The sequence below is a fragment of the Dermochelys coriacea genome, chromosome 13 (genome assembly GCF_009764565.3).
Source record: "Dermochelys coriacea isolate rDerCor1 chromosome 13, rDerCor1.pri.v4, whole genome shotgun sequence".
Taxonomy (NCBI): domain Eukaryota; kingdom Metazoa; phylum Chordata; order Testudines; family Dermochelyidae; genus Dermochelys; species Dermochelys coriacea.
The window spans coordinates 17777856-17794401 of NC_050080.1; the positions used below are offsets into that span (position 1 = coordinate 17777856).

The 16546-nt window shown below is 41.6% G+C and overlaps 1 protein-coding gene across 14 annotated transcripts in view; it reads right to left on the reverse strand.

Annotated features, from left to right (window-relative positions):
- The window catches only part of STAU1 (staufen double-stranded RNA binding protein 1), a 55414-nt gene that overhangs the window by 21236 nt on the left and 17632 nt on the right, over window positions 1-16546 (reverse strand). For 8 of the 14 annotated variants that reach the window (XM_038369487.2, XM_038369486.1, XM_043496056.1 and 5 more), the window contains 5 exons: window positions 15723-15999; window positions 13798-13922; window positions 9304-9460; window positions 1778-1916; window positions 847-1012 (listed from right to left, as the gene is read on the reverse strand). In XM_038369487.2, the coding sequence (XP_038225415.1) occupies window positions 847-1012; window positions 1778-1916; window positions 9304-9460; window positions 13798-13922; window positions 15723-15915 (780 nt within the window). In that variant the 5' untranslated portion in view covers window positions 15916-15999. Of the gene's footprint in view, window positions 1-846; window positions 1013-1777; window positions 1917-9246; window positions 9461-13797; window positions 13923-15722; window positions 16000-16546 lie in introns of all 14 variants that reach the window. The other 6 variants (XM_038369484.2, XM_038369485.2, XM_038369490.2 and 3 more) reach the window with 1 other exon arrangement.

Consider the following 16546-nt stretch of genomic DNA (forward strand, 5'->3'; position numbering starts at 1 on the left):
GCTAATTCATTCCGACCCCTAGCTTCTTTCTTCCAGTCCATACAGAAAACAGCTAAAATCTCTCTTATCTCTAGTCATGTCACTCAGTTCAAACCACTCTGAATTCTCCATCATCCAAATTGACTTAAGGCATTTCTTCCTCACCTTTGAAGCCCTGCACATATCTGTTCTTTTTTAAAATATATATTAAGTATGCACTGTTGCTTTGGGTACTTAATATACAAGTTTAAGCATAAACATTTAAGACAGATGCACAAAATTTCCCCAAGGCATACCTAGAAATGCACCTCCCAGGTACACACCTGCACCTCTTCATGCATCTTCCATGCAATTCCTTAATCTTCCAACAGCCTCCCATTCTTCTAAACCTTTTCAAACTTCTACAGTGTTTATCCACACTCTTGGCAAAAATTCCTACATCATGTCAAACTCATAGAGACACTATGTACCAGAGGTATCTGAACTAAGCTGCAAGTTGCTTGTGAGAGAGACCTCTCGCCATAAGTTTGTACAGCACCAAGCACACCGTCATAAGTTAAATGTTAGCAGTTTATCTGTTCCTGCTGCCTATCACCCATCAGGGATCAATCTACTGGTGACAATGCTACAGGAATTATGACAGCACAAAGCAATGAATATGACCTCACACTACGAAACCCTGATTGTGTAGATGTAGTTCTATTTGTCCTATAAGTGGTTCCATTAGATACCACAAGTGTTAAGCTGTTAAAATTAAGTCTTCCAAGAAGTGCAGTTTCTTTTTAAACTAGCAAAGAATATTTAAAACTGCATTTCCACTTTTAAGGTACCTCAATTCACTTCAGACATTTTCAGGTTAATTCCTACCTCTGGTTTCTCAGGCAGGGGCTCATTTTGCAGAATTTTCAGTGCTTTAGCAGCTGCATCATGCTTAGCAGCCTGTCTTGTTCTTCCTTTCCCATGAAACTGCTGTCCTCCAATAGAGAGCTCAACTTGATAAAGTAAGGGTCCAACAGGAAATGGGTAAAAGTACCTAAAATTAGAAAGGCAAGTTTGCCAGACTGAAAATTGCTGGTAAGCTACAAAGTCAACATTTAGGGTTAAACATTATCTATTAATGAGAGTCTCAGTAACTGAAGCTCAACAATAAACTCCTATAGTAGAGAGCCAATTTGAATACATTAACTGTTAACTCTGAATGACTAATGTAGGACTTTTAAAATACTTAGAATATCTACACTCGTAAGTTAAACACATTTCTAATACTTCTGAAGCACAGAGAATGATAGCATAGTAAATTAAGTTTTTATACACTTGACAAATGACGAAGCAAGGAACAATGGATTTTTATACTCAAGTATTTCAGACCAAAGTCAATACTTAAAGGCATACAGCCAACTTCAGAATAAAACATGTCTAAAAATGTTTTCCCTATTTTTCCTCACACCTAAGATTATAACTTAGAGGAAATTTTTTCAGTTTATTTAGTGAAACAACAATGAATATGTTCTGAACTGCACCATTTCACTGTTTAGCTCCTTTCCCTGCTTTGGATTTTTTCCACACAGTAAAGAGAAAAATTTAAAGAAAATATGATTGTAAAAAACAAACTTGCAGAGGTACTTGGGGTAGGAGTGGTTCCTGAAGAATATACTGGCTAAAGTTGAGTGTTCCTTTAAGGCATGTTTTATTTTTAGAGATATTATTTAAAAAGTATCAGCAGCAATGCATGCATATTAAAGAAAGGAACTCAAAGAGTATGGGACTGATTATAAAACTGAAAAACTGTAGTACATACCGTGGAGGATAAGCACCACCTCTCATATTATAGTTGTAGGTAGATCTCATCCCTGTGTAAGGGTCAATAGGTTTGTACATAGGTTTCTTTCCCAGCTTCATGCAAAGAGCATTTAGCTCCACTGTGGGGGTTACACTATCTAGATAAATAGAAATATAGAGTATAACTGTAAGTGTCAAGGCAGAGTAAAATCAGGTAAAAATCTCAAACCAGGACAGACTGGGACTACATTCTTGGTGCACACATCACAATAATCTGTAGTGAATTTGTGAATATGAGTATGAGTGAAAGCATGTACAAAAAGTTTACCACATACATAAAATGGATCCCAGAGCAATCTAGTACTGCTATTGGACTGGCAAGTCTTGTTGCAATCAATTGAGCTTTCTAGGTTCTGATACTTTTTAGGATACTTCCTTTATCCAATACTACCAAACGTTATGCGAAACCACACAAAAAATGCAGGTTTCTTTCCCAAGAGGTACCTTCTTTTATATTAACAAACAGCTGTATAATTTTACCTTTGGCATTTAACTGGAAAGAAATATTTGGAAATTATGAACAATAAGCTAAAGAGGGCCTTTACAGTTCTCCATTTCCAAACAATGCAGTTGGTTTATTTGGAAGGGATATAAAATGGCATTAAGAGGCACAGCTGTTTGCCTCCAGGTGGGTCTGGACAGGTTGAAGATTTGCTACACTAGCTTGTAATTTTATTGTCATTTAAGAAATAAATGGCTCTCTAATTTTGGACCCAATGAAACAAAGCATCTGGGCCAAAACTAGAAGACAAAGATAGTTACCTTATACTAACAGGATGTTCTTCCAGATGTGCGGTCTCTCTCTCCATTTCACTGTGCGAAAGCGTGCACGCCATGTGTCTGGAGCCAGAGAATTTTGAAAGCAGAATCCCTTCATCCACACACGCGCCCTGGTTCACCTTATGCCTCCAACCAAGGACATAAAAGGTCAAAACAGTTATCCCCTCTCCAGTTCGTTCTCCATTGCAAACAAAAAGATGATCCAAAGCAGAGGAGGGAGGACGGTAGTAAAATGCAGACAGGGACCACACATCAAAGAACCTCTAATTACTACAAGGTAACTTTCTCTTTAAGTGCTGGTCCCTACATGTATTCCACTGTGGGTGATTCATATGCAGTACTCATGAGGACGACGGTTAAAGATGCAGATTGCAGAACCAAACAAGGAGCACTATCCCAAAGGATGCATCAGAGGAGTCCTGGACCAAAGCACAAAGTCTCACAAATGTGTGGCTAGAACTCCACATAACTTCTTTGAAGGTATCAAGTAGAGGCACTTCCTGAAGTGATACCACAGATGTCACTTGCATTCTTGTGCAATGAGCCCTTATCCCATGGAGGGAGGGAGAGAGAAATTAGACAGCTGACAGCACAAAATACAACCCAAGATTCATTGAGAGATTCTTTAACAGGCTTTAGCCTGACCCTGAACTCTTTCCACTATGGTGACAAATAGTCTGGGAGACTGATTGTTTTTGTCCTTTGCAGGCCAAGGCTTACCAAATGCAAAGGGAATGGAGCCTCCTTTCTTCTAAGGATGTGTGAAGTTTTGGAAAGAATACAAGTAAACGAATTGACTGGTTCAGGTGAAACTCTGAAGTTACTCTGGGGATTAATTTAGGACACAAAGGTAATGAAACTTTGTCCCTACAGAATATAGCATAAGGAGCTCCACCAACAGGGCTCCAAATTCACTAACCCTCTCAGGTGAGGTGATGGCTACCAGGAATGCAATCTTCATGGATAGGAGAGACATGAAAACAAGAAACTAATGGTTTGAGTAACGAAAGAACAAGATTTAAATGTGATTAAGCAGGCTATTTTTTCTCTCTCTCTCGAGAAGGTGGATGGTATGCACTGACTGCTGCCAACTGGACCCTTAAGGAGCCAATAGACAAATCTGGTGTCTTTAAGGAAAGAATATAGTCAAAGATAAGAGGAAGAGCCTCTGCTTCTGAGGGTACACAGTCTGTGCCCGGACAGAAAAACACCTCCACTTGGCTACATGACATTTTCTAGTGAACTCCTTTCTACTATTAGAAAAGAAGCTCTGTACTTCTCCAGAATGTGATCATTCTACGGATGATGCCCATCCAAAAACTACACCCTGAGGTGAAGTGGACAGGGGTTGGGATGCTTGGGTCAGGAGATTGGAAAATATCGTAATAATGATAATAATAAATAATAATAATAACGATCAGTGCCCAAGATGACATGCACAGAGGCTCCATAAACCAAAACCATCTGGGCCAGTTGTGGGCAATGAGGATGACTCATGCCCTGTTCTGCCAAATTTCCTGTAAGACCAGAGGTAGGAGTGGTAGTGGATGGAAGGCATAGTTCAGGTGGTCTGACCATGGAAGAAGTAGAGTCGCACCCTGTGAGTGGCAACCTAGGCTTCTGGAGCAGTGTATTTTGTATTTCCCGTTCATTTGATAGGCAGACAGGTCCCTAGTGGGGGTCCCGTAGAGACCAAAGATATGGTTCACCACACAGTTGTGTAGCACCAACTTGTGGCTAACAGCAAAATGTCTGCTGAAAGAGTCCTCTAGCACGTTCTGATTTCCCAGGGGGTAGACTGCCCACAGGGTGATCTGACTGCTGATGCACCAATTGTACAAGCTCATCAGTTCTGCATGCAGGTGGACAGATTTTGCTCCCCACATTTGTTGATGCAAGACAGTCATGATGTTGTCCTACACTGAGGACATGGCGACCTTGAATGAATGGGAGAAAGGCAACACAAGTCTTTCAAACTGCTCACAATTCCAGAACTTTGATGTGCATCCTGGAAACTCGAGATATCTAGGTGCTCTGCACTATACAGTTGTCCATGTGAGCTCCTCAACCCAACAGGGAGGCATTTGTAATGATCGCCCTTGTCTGGAGGGGAGGAAAGAAAGTAAATACCCAAACATACCTGAAGGGGATTCTTCCACCATTGCAGGGATGATATTATTTTGGTAGGAACAGTCACTATGGCACTGAGATTGGTGGTTTGATGAGTACATTGTTTGAAGCCAAGCCTGAAACCTGTCCATCCGCAGGTAAGCCCATGCCAGGATCCAATTTAAGGATGCACCAATAAAGTCTAAAGTTTGCACTGGGATGAGGATGGACTTTTCAAAATTTACACTGAGCCCCAATGAGGAGAGGAGTTGCAGCATTTCCAAAGTCGATGCACAGGCTTTTTGGTATATAGGCTGTGTGTCGGATATAGGTTGCCACTATAGAGAATACCTTGATAAAGGCCCTGGGGGCGGAAGCAATGCCAAAAGGGAGTACTTCATAATGAAAGTGGTCGAAGCCCACCATGAATCTGAGAAAACATTTGAGCAGGGTAGATGTCTATGTGAAAGTGGGCATCCTTCATATCAAGAGCTGAAAGCCACATTCTCTGTTCCAGGGATGGGATGATAGATGACCACATGACCATGTGATTCTTGAATCTGCAAATAAAACTGTTGAGATGGCAAAGATCAAGAATGGGTCTCCACTCTTCCTAATACCCAAAAAGAAGTACGTCCAGTAAAAATGTGGTACTGAAGAGGAACCTGCTCTATCACTCTTCATTCTAAGATGGATTCTACTGCTTGTTTGAGAATCTTCTCATGACGAGGCTTCTGAAAAAAGGTAGGGAAATGGGGTGCACAGCATAGACACAAACTATCATATAGTCAGAATGGATGACGTTCAGCACCCATGTGTTTGTTATTGCACTCCAGGTGTGGAAAAAGACAACCCCCAAACAGTACATGGAGATTGGCAGGTGTTGGATTTAATGATTTGCAGCTCTTGAGCGGCCATCAAAAACAACACTCAAAGGGCTAGGATTGGGAGGACGAACCTGCTGAGGAAGGTGTGGGGAAGTAGGGCTTTTGAACCCACTGCCTCTTATGGAATGGCTCATAAGGTCGCTGGTGGCAGAACTGTTGAGCCATCAGTCTAGACTTGTATAACTGCCTATGAAATATTCATTTTGGAACAGAAGTATATATCCCCAGGGAGCAAAGGGTGGCCCTGGAATCCTTCTCATCCATCTTCTGGTTAAGTACATGAGTCTCGCCATAGGGAAGTTCCTCAACGGTGTTCTAAACCTCCCTGGGAAACCCCGACGCATGAAGCTATGATTCCCTGTACATTACAATGGCAGTAGCCATTGCCCTTGAAGATTTATCAGCTGCATCTATCGCTGATTGAAGAGCAGGATGGAGACAGAGCCACAGCCTCATCTGGGGACAAAGATACAACCTTATTGATTCCGGCAGAACTGCTGGATCAGGCATGTACTACTCCTCTTCAATTGAATCAGGAGGCAATTCCGGTTGCCCCCCTCAGAGGGGAGGAATGAGACCACTCCTTAGCAGAACGAACCAACTCTACAGGATGGTACAAGTCCAAAGCCGCCACTACGGCCAACAGGATAGATTGAATGGGGGTTGCAGAGGTCCCCATGGCATAGACTAACAATGGCTCAAAGGCAGGTGATGAGGTGCAGGCTGATCCCAAGCTGGTCTAGGCCTTGGGTCTGGGAAGACGCCTTGGAGGATGAAATAGCACTTCATCATGCAGTTCAGAATCTCCCGAGGAAGAGAAAGCCAATTCCAGATCCACTGGCAGTATCTATAGTGCCGCTGGAGGGAAGTCATAACCCGAAGACGGAATGGGAGACAGACTCCTCCCAAAAATTGGCTCTTGAATGGAATTAGGATCTTTCTTGAGAAAGAGGAACTTGACGGAGTAGGAGACATCAGATCTGGGAGAGCAAAGACGTCCTCAGGAGGAGCGCAGGACTTGGTTTTTCCTGGAGTGAGGGGTCCTGTCCACCCAAACCAACAGAGCTGTAAAAGGGACAGTTGGTGCTACGGCCATGGAAGACGAACTCAGTACCCCGGCTAGCCAAGGGTCTTGGTGATTGCTCTTCATCAGTGCCAGCAGACCCCAGGTTTATGCTGGGCGATACTGGAGGCACCATTGCTGCTGAATCGCAATCTGGTGCCAATGGAGCCTTGGACTTTTGGGCTTTCTGGTCATGCCCCTGAGACTTAGTACATCCTAACTTCTCTTGGGCTGATCTTAGACACTTGCTCGGTTTAGGCAGAATCCTACTTCGCCTCCAAATCCACTTAGAAGGATTTGGTTTCATGCTTTTGAGAACGCTCCCTGCTCTCCCAATCAGACCCTGATGATGGATCTGAAGGGGTAGACTCCCTCATTCCTGAGCTAGACCTTGTGGCAGGAGGTATATTCTTTGCTCAGCTGGGACTACGTCTGGTGGGTTTGCTGGCCTGGGTCCAATGCAGTCTTTGGGCCCTCTCCACGAGGTGCTTAAGGCAAAATTGACGCCCTTCCCGAGCACAACTGGGAAATGAATGGCAGATACTATACCTTGCTGCAATGAGGGTTCCCACAAGGCAGTACAAGCAGCGTTGGTGGTCATCGCTGACCAAGAAGCAGCATGGGCAGGAAGCACAAATTTTGAAGCGGGAGTCCTGCACCCAAAACAGGGTATGGGGGTTGGGAGGGCTCCCCATGTGAGGGAAGCTAACTAAAACACTAAAACTATCAGATAAAACTTTAAACTCTATAAACTTCTAAAACGATTTACAGATACATATTCACAAATTAAGGATAAACCAAAGCTTTGGACACTGACCTGGACCATATGAGGTTAGAAGGAACTGCAGAGGCAGAGAGTCCACGGCACCCTTTATCTCTTCAGTCAAAGGCATGGGATAGGCAAGGAAGCATGTGTGGATTACTGGACATTGCTTTCAAAATTCTCTGGCCCCGGGCACATGTGTACCCACAGCGAAATACACAGAGGGACAAACACTCTAAGAAGAATATTTATTATGTAGTGATAATGTGTTGGTTATATGAGCAGTTGCCCTATTTGCTTAGGCAGTGACAAATACAAAGAAAGAGCTGTGTGAAATTCATCTTCTTTATGGGCTAAATGGCTCAACTTATTCATGATTTTTATCATTTAATTATACTTGGTAGAGCCCTGTTCAGATACAAAATTTATATCCACAGATGTGGATATCTGCAGAGTTGCAGTGCTGTACCAGGAATGGCAGCGGCAACAGGAGCAGCATGTCGGGCCATCACTCGCAGTAGCCAGCACCCCGCCTGGGCAGCTCACCCAGAGTGGCTGTACCGCCTCAAGCCCTGCCCACTGGGGCAGCCAGCAGGCTCATTGGCAACTGTCTCTGGTCATGCAGGTGTGCACAAGTGCCTCGCATGCTCCCAGGCAGGAGTCCCTTCCATGCAGCAGTGTGTGTCTCCAGCATGACCAGGGACAGCTGCTGGTGAGCCTGGTGCCTGCCCCAGTGGGCAGGGCTGGGGGCGGAAGAGCCATGCCAGAGGAGCTGCCTAGGCTGGGCGCTGGCTCCTGCGAGCGACAGTCCAACATGCTGCTGCCGCTGCGGTTCCCGATACAGCACTGCAGCTCCGCTGATATCCGCTTTATATCCACAGATATAAATTTTGTATCCACGCAGGGCTCTAATTGTTTTATAGAGTGTCTTAAAAGTGTGATTTAGGAGAAGGGTTGAATGTTTTTTATCTTTCGTATTGCGGTTTTAAAATCTGTACTAATTTTGTTGATGTTGTTGGTTAATTACCAACTGTTAGTATCAGTTATACTAATGTACTGATTTGACTGGAAAGTCTTGGATACAGAATATACAGAAAATAAAGCTAAGTCAAGAGCATGCAGTAAAAGAAAGAAGATTATTCAGATTTCACTTTATCAATTACAAAAAATTCTTACTACAGAAGCTGAGTGAAATCAGAATATTTTTATTTTCAACACACTGGTCCCATTTAAATGCTGACTTAGCAATTTGAAGCCTTTTAACTGAAATGCCAACTACAATAATTTTACATCCAGTACTACAAATTTTATGCATGTATTTTGATTATATTTGGAAGTTCTCATAAAATCCTTCAAAATGTACCTGATAGAAAATGTCAGTAGAAACCAAACTAAGTAAAACACTTTCTGAAGCTGCAAAAATCAGGTTTTCAGAACTGCCAAAGACATTTACCTGCCTAAGCAAAAAAAATCTTATCTATCCTCACCATAATTCAATTACAGTAAAAAAAAAAAAAAAAATCTATCCATGGGCAAATCAGTCTTTACAAGCATACTCTAACTGAAGTGTTAGATGGCAAAATACAAACAGTAAAATTGAAACTGAAGTTTCTTTAAAAACTTACAATGCATATCTAGGTATAGGGAACAAATTACACTTCAAAATATTCTCTGGTGGTCAGAGGCATTTGAACAATTCCATATTGCATACAGGTGACCTTTAGATTAAGATGAAGATCTCGCGTATTTTGACAGTTGCCACTGACTGTATAGAATGTCACTTCAAGATCACCAAGCAAGTACAATCTTAAGCAACTTATACATACCAAGTTCAGATGTGGGTATCCTATACACATTTTTAAAGAGCCTGTCCTGGAAAATACCTGGATTCTTTCCTTCACTACGAGACGGGCGAGCTGTAGGTTTAGGAAATTTTGTCCCTTCCAAAGCTTTGGCAGCTGCCGCATGTTGAGCTTTTTTAATACTAGTTCCTTCAGCTTCCCAGTGCTGGTCCCCAAGAGTCAGCTGCACTGTAAACACCTACAAACAAGAAGTGCAAGTTCTTTATTATAACTGACATCACCATTTTGCATTGTTTTTTAGGACCTCTTATGTGTTTAATATGCCTTCTGCTACAATCAGAAAGGTTATTTACTACTAAGTACAACTTAAATAAAGCCTTGTCAACATGGTAGCTGAAGTTGCGCTTTTGGTTTCCTGGGCTACTGAATGCAGGGATTAACAAAAACTGTTATAACAGTACTAACCACACAGCTGCCCACTGCAAGACATTTGGGGAGTCTGAATTGAAGGATGTGCACAGATGTAGGTAGATAGGTAATGGCTACACAAAGGGCTGTTACAGTGAGAAATTTATTGTATGATTTTAATGTTTATAATGCCAATAGGATTCTCCTAAATCTTCTCAAATTGCAGACTGCTTATGTAGAATTACATTTTATATTGCATAAGTCAGGGGTTCCCGAAGTGTGCTACATGTACCCCGGGGGTACACGGGACATCTCTGGGGGAATGCAGGAAAAATTGTGTAATGGTGGATTTTATTTATTGCATGTTCATAATAGGCTACTCAAACGAAACTTTAAAACTCTGTGGGGGCATTTGTTATATAAAACATGGTAGTTAATTGACCAAGATGTACCAATAAGAACACAGAGATGCTGATATACAAACCCTCACCTCCAATCACTGTACAGCATGGGCTCAGTTGCCCAGCAACTGCCTAGTCTAACTGAGCTCTGAACTTAGTCAGGGTTTTTTGTTTTTGTTTTTTTGTTTTTTCAGTTGTACATGCCACACTAACTATATCTGTACATAACTGAAATATGGACAGATGGCTAAAGACAGGTAATGTTAGGAAGAAAAAAGTATCAGTGATGAGACGGGTAGGAGTACATGGGCAGCTGGTAGATCTGGAAGGGGGTATGCAGTAACAAAAATTTGGGAACCTCTGGCATAAGACATTCACTTGTTACTTTAGGCTTTCAATTTGGGTTACATTTTTCAGAGGTCAGAACAAAGATATGTAAGGCACTAAGAAATAACAGTTCTTATGTTGTCATAGGTCAGTGGTTCCCAAAGTGTGGGGCATGCCCCGCAAGAGGGGACATGGAGGAATATTCCGGGGGGTGTCACATGGTGGGGCCCAGGCCAGCCCCCGATGGGAGGAAGGGGGAAGAGCACCACCCAGTCCCAGCTCCGGCCTCAGCTCCCGGCTACAGTCCCAGGTGGACAAGTTCCATTATGGGTAATGGGGGGGGGGGGGGGAGAAGGACGAGGAAAGGGGAACAGAAAAAGTTTGGGAAATCACTGTCATAGGTGCACATTTTTTCAGCCCCATATGGTGATAAAACAAACAGTTATTTTACACAAGTGTAAAAACTACAGAAACTTTGTAATATGTCACTGTAAGTAAAGTGGGGTAAGGACAGACCTATTAGCCTAGTTTTCACAAGTGAATCACATCCACAGCAGGTTAAGTAAGTTTAATTTTCATCAGAGTAACAATGCAAATGAGTATATGCCTTGATTATTCTTCCCAAATACTCATTTTTAAAAAATGTAACCCTTTCCTGCTTTGCACATGGAATCTATGGCTTAAGACACTAGACAAAAATTATTGGAATTGTGTTGATCTTGGAGCAAAATCAATTTAATAAGTTTTAAAAATAATCACACCTAAGCATATTCTCCTAGGGCAGTGGTTTTCAACCTATTTTCTTTTTCAGATTCCTAAAAAATTTCAAATGGAGATTGCAGACCCCTTTGGAAATCTTAAAACACAGTTTGCAGATCACCTAGGGGTCCGTGGACCACAAGTTGAAAACGTGTGCATATGATATTCATAATCACTACTACAGCATAGACCTCTTGCCTAAAGCAACTTAAACAGATAAAAACATTTCACCAGATTTTCCCTGTAGGTCTTAGCCTCAGGATCCACAAAATGCAGAGCTTTACTAAAGAAAAAAGTTTAATGTTCTAACTCCTTTCCCTACACTCCTTTTGCATCATCACAAGCCTCCTGTATATTTGCTACAGCCTTTTAAGGTAGGCATTTGAATGCTAACAGCAGACACTCAAGAAACGAAGTATTTATTACAACCTGCCAAAATTTCAGTGGAATATTATGGCATAGAAAGTACACAAATGGGTCCATGCAATGTAATATTTTTAAACCTTGAGCACCACTAATTCCATAAGGCACTGAAGACTTGAATACTAAAGTAATTTATTTCAAAGTGGATTAATGCCCTATTAGATTCCACTATATTGTGTGTTTGCAGTTAAGTGAAATTTACTAAAATCTTGCTCTCAACCATCTAGAAAGCAGGATTCTAGTAAATTGCACTTCACTGTCAGTACAACAGGGTATAGTAACTCCTCACTTAACATTCTCCCATTTAAAAACGTTACTGATCAATTAGAGAACATGCTAGTTTGAAGTTCTGCAATGCTACCTTAAATGTTGTTTAGCAGCTGCCTGCTTTGTCCACTGCTTGCAGAAAGAGCAACCCGTTGAAGCTAGCTGGTGGGGGCTTGGAACCTGGGTGGACCAGCAGCCCCCCATCAGCTCCCCACTCCCTTAAATTCCTTGTGTGGCAACCGCCCAGCAGGCTATCAATTACCAGGCAGTTCAGCTGTCCCTCCGCCCACTGGGGTGTGCTGCTCCTGCCCTCTGCTTTGGAGTTGCTCCCAGGAGCCTCCTGCTTGCTTTGCAGGGTCAGGGGGAAGGAGGAGGAGAGAAGATGGGTGCTAATGTCAGGGTGTCCCCCTTCCCCCCGCTCCTGTACCCCACCTCCACAGAGCAAAGGGTGTGTGGGACACAAAAGGGCTCAGGACAGAGGGAGCTTGCTGGCAGCAGCTGCTGTCTCAACTTGCTGATCTACTTAAAAAGGCAGTGTACTTTGAGTGGTGTCATCCTACTTAAAGGGGCAATGCACATCGCACATACACAGGGGGTCTCTCTGCCATGCCGTCTCCCCTCCCTCCATTCATGCTGCCTTGTAGAGTGTGAGGATACATTAACAACAATGTGTTAATCCTTGAGGGTTCAGCCGAGTGCTAGTTCATCATTTAGCAGCCAGGCATTCCCTGGGAAATATCCCACCCTCTGACTCCAGGACAGGCAGCCACGCAGCACAGAGCACTGCGTCAGGCTGGGCTCTGCAGCCATGCTGCCCAGAGCATTGCGCCGGTGGTGCGGTGAGGTAAGGCTGCGGGGAAGGGACCAGGGGCTAGCGTCCAGGGCCAGGAGCTCAGGGGCCAGGCAGGACAGTCCCATGGGCCGGATGTGGCCTGCGGGCTGTAGTTTGCCCACTTCTGCTTTAGGCATTATTTCAGACTTTTAATGCTTGAGAATAGACTATTAAAAGCTCTTACAGCACTTCTAATGCACTGCATTGCCTATGATAAAGGTGAAGTGATCTGTGAAAGCAAGCATTGAAAATGCACTACTTTAAATGAATATTGACACTTTGCAGAATGCAGCAAAAATTCTAGGGACCCCATGATTCTCTCCAATTCTAATTTTCAGAAAAGTTTTGAAAACATTCAATTCAGACAATTCTCCCAGATTAAACTGTTCCAGCAGGAGTAGCACAATCTGGTCAATGAAAATGTGCAGTTATGTACAAGGGGAAAAGGGACTGTCTTTACTTCTAAAATTTTAGGTAGCCAACTGAGTATTCCCAGAAGTGATTTTCCTATTAACTTACTATTCCCATACCACAATCAAATGTACTTGAGTTCTCATTAAGGGGGCAGGACACAACAAATCTCAGCCATCTTTACTGCATCTGAAGGTACAGTTTTTTGGGGAATGGAATTTAGGTCAAACTTTAAAATAAAATCACTGTCAAGCAAGGAGAACAAGGGAATTTTCAGCATAACACACATTTGTAACAATTCAAAGTTGGGTATTATAATAGAAACTGACTGCTAACACATACTCCATTAAACACTGTATGTTAAGGCCATGACCACAATGCAGACAATGGAAAAAAGTAAGTAGTGTACAGTTAAGGGTAAGTCTCAAACAATATGTTACGCATCTCCTGCAACAACTACAATAAGCAGCTTTAAAAACAATTAATAAGCATTGGAGAAGTTTTAACCCATGGGATAACATCCCCAGCTCAACCGTAATATGCTTCAGCATACCCAATAGGGCTGTACTAAAAAAGCTGGACTGCAATTGTAAACCACTTAAGGCTTTAAATTGTTTTCAGTGTTCCATTAAACTATCCATAATTCTACTACAGTAGATTATTTTGCACAAGAGCTAGACATTTTGCCTTTCCACTCACAAAGTTACTTGTCAATATAAATGCATAAGTGATATGAGCAATATTTACCTTAGAGTGAGCTGGACCTTGCTCGCTCAAAAGCTTATACTCAGGCTGAATCTTGTTGAAACGGGCTAACTCATTCACAAGACACATTGGGGTTTTCTCTTTGGGGTTTGCCATGTTAGAAGGAGCTGAATGATAAGGCAAAAATCACAAATTATTAGATCATAATTAAGACTACGGATAGTCCAGATTTAAAAAGTTACCAAAGATTCAACAATTCATTTTCTGCATCTTTATGGAAGTACTGATAGAAGCTTGCAATCCATGCTGGTTCACGGGGAACATGCTACTTTACTGTCAGAGTTATTTGCTGGGATAGAGACCTCTAACTAGGTCTCAAACCAGCGGATCTGTGGATGTGGAGATCTCTAACCATGGTATGTAGAATGGAAAGCATTTAAATTCAAGATTCAAGAGAAAATGCTATAATTGTCACAGAAACTAAGAGGAAGGATCAAATGGCAATTTGCTTTCAGACATCTACCCAGGTACATGTTGATCTGGTTTAAAGCTTAGGAGGCTGAGGCCTTGAGTCTGACCTACGCAATATACATTAGACGTTCTCTAACTGTGCATCATAATGTTCATTTGTTTTGACAATTCCAGAAGGGTCAGTTCTTATTTCTGGGCTTTTTGGTTTCTTTGGAATCTATTTTCCTATGTTACTCTGGTTTGTATTCATTCATTTTTCCTCCATGCAAACTCTACATTAATTTTAACCTACATATGCTATGTATTTAAACCAAAAACAAGTTCTCTAGCATTTAATTTAGTTTCCTAGCCATATCATCCTTTCCATTTCAGGTCTGTTCCCACTTTCCTAGGAAAACCCTTATTAAGTATCTCCCCTTTGTGAAAAAGTTTGATTATGCTATTCATTATCCAAGTGCAAAGTACTCCATTTAGGAAGGAAAAAGAAATCAAATGCACAATTACAAAATGGGGAATAACTGGGTAGGCAGTAGCACTGCTGAAAAGGATCAGGGAGTTATAGGGGATCACAAACTGAATGATTTAAGATACAACGCAGTTGCAAAAAAGGCAAATATTTTGGGGTGTAATAACAGAAGTGTTTGTAAGACACAGGAAGTAATTGTCCCACTCTACTCAGCACTGGTGGGGCCTCAGCCAGAAGTTTGTGTCCAATTCTGGGTGCCACATTTTAGAAAGAATGTGGACAAAGGTTTAGAAAACCCAAACTATGAGGAAAGGTTAAAAAACTGGGTATGCTTAGTCTTGAGAAAGGAAGACTAAGGCGGGGACCTGAGAACAGTCTTTAAACATATTAAGGGCATGTATAAAGAGGATGGTCATCAATAGTTTTCTATGTCTACTGAGAGTAGACAAGAAGTAATGGGCTTAATCTGTAGCAAGGGAGATTTAAGTTAGATATGGGGGTGGGGGAGAACCTTTCTAAATATAAGGATAGTTAAACACGGGAATAGTCTTTCGGGGGGGGAGGGGGTAGAATTCTCATTACTGGAGGTCTTTAAGAACAGGTTAAACAAACACCTGTCAGGGATGGTCTAAGGTGCAGGTCTTTGCTCACACACCAATCCTCCTGCTGTTATATGTGAATTGAAGAATGCAGTCAGTTTAAAATATTGTATTTAAAAACAAATGGAAAGAACACTGACTAAAATGTTGCTGTCAATTCCTTCAACAAAATCATCCAGTTATTATAATTTTAAATAGATATTTTTAATTCATTCTCTCAAAACTTTTGAAAGCTATTTTTAGATCTGTTTAAAACAATTTCACTTAAAACTATGATCTTAAAACAGGGATAAAACATGGAAGCCAACTCAGGTGGCGAACACAGTTTTTAGAGTAATGTTTGTAAAACAGTTCCTATATGTCTGCAACCTGCTGTATCAGACCACAGTACAAGGCTGAGAAATATAGACATTCATTAACATATAGCTTACCTGCAGCTGCACTGGTGGATGTAACAGATGCAGAAGGTAAAGCAGAGTTTTGAAGAGGTCTACCTGCATTTTCAGAGGGCAGAGAACTAGTGGTAGAAGGAATACTCAAAGGCTGCGAAAGAGACTGGTTCTTATTCAAGATTTGGCTCCCTGAGAGAGCAGCAGATGGATTCTGAATTTGAACTTGAGACATGTTCACTTGCAACCAAAGCGAATTACTGCAGGTAGACAGCTTTGAATGCAGGTTAATTCAGTGCGATGGAGCCTAATGGTCTACCTAAAAATTGTAAGGAAGAAAAAAAAAAAAGATTATACCAAATATTTAAGTTCCAATAATTCACAAACATGATTGGAACATCAGTATGTATAACAGTAACTGGAAAGTATCTATTAGATTTATTTCTCTATTATTAAAAAGGAGTCCAAATGTTCAAGCACCCCATCGTTTCCATTTTGTACACAAAAACTCTCCTGCATCCCCACGATTTTAACAAAATATTTCAAAGTGCATAAGCTTCACACTGCTTCAATTTACAAAACGGAAAAGTACAGTAGGTTTCATTTATTCTTGCTCATTTAATATTACCAACTGCCCATCTCTTTTCTACATCATTGTTGAATCCACTTTCAAAGTAAATCCAGTTACCCGAGTTGTTGCTAGTATAAAAAACAGAACAACTTTTAAAATGATATTACATTTCAGCTTTGGAATTAGTCTATAGCTCTAAAAGATAAGCAATAATGTGGTCTTTTAAAAAGAATAGTTGTTCAAAGCAAGTACATGCCATCACAACCATATATTTGGTTTGGACAGAAGATATACT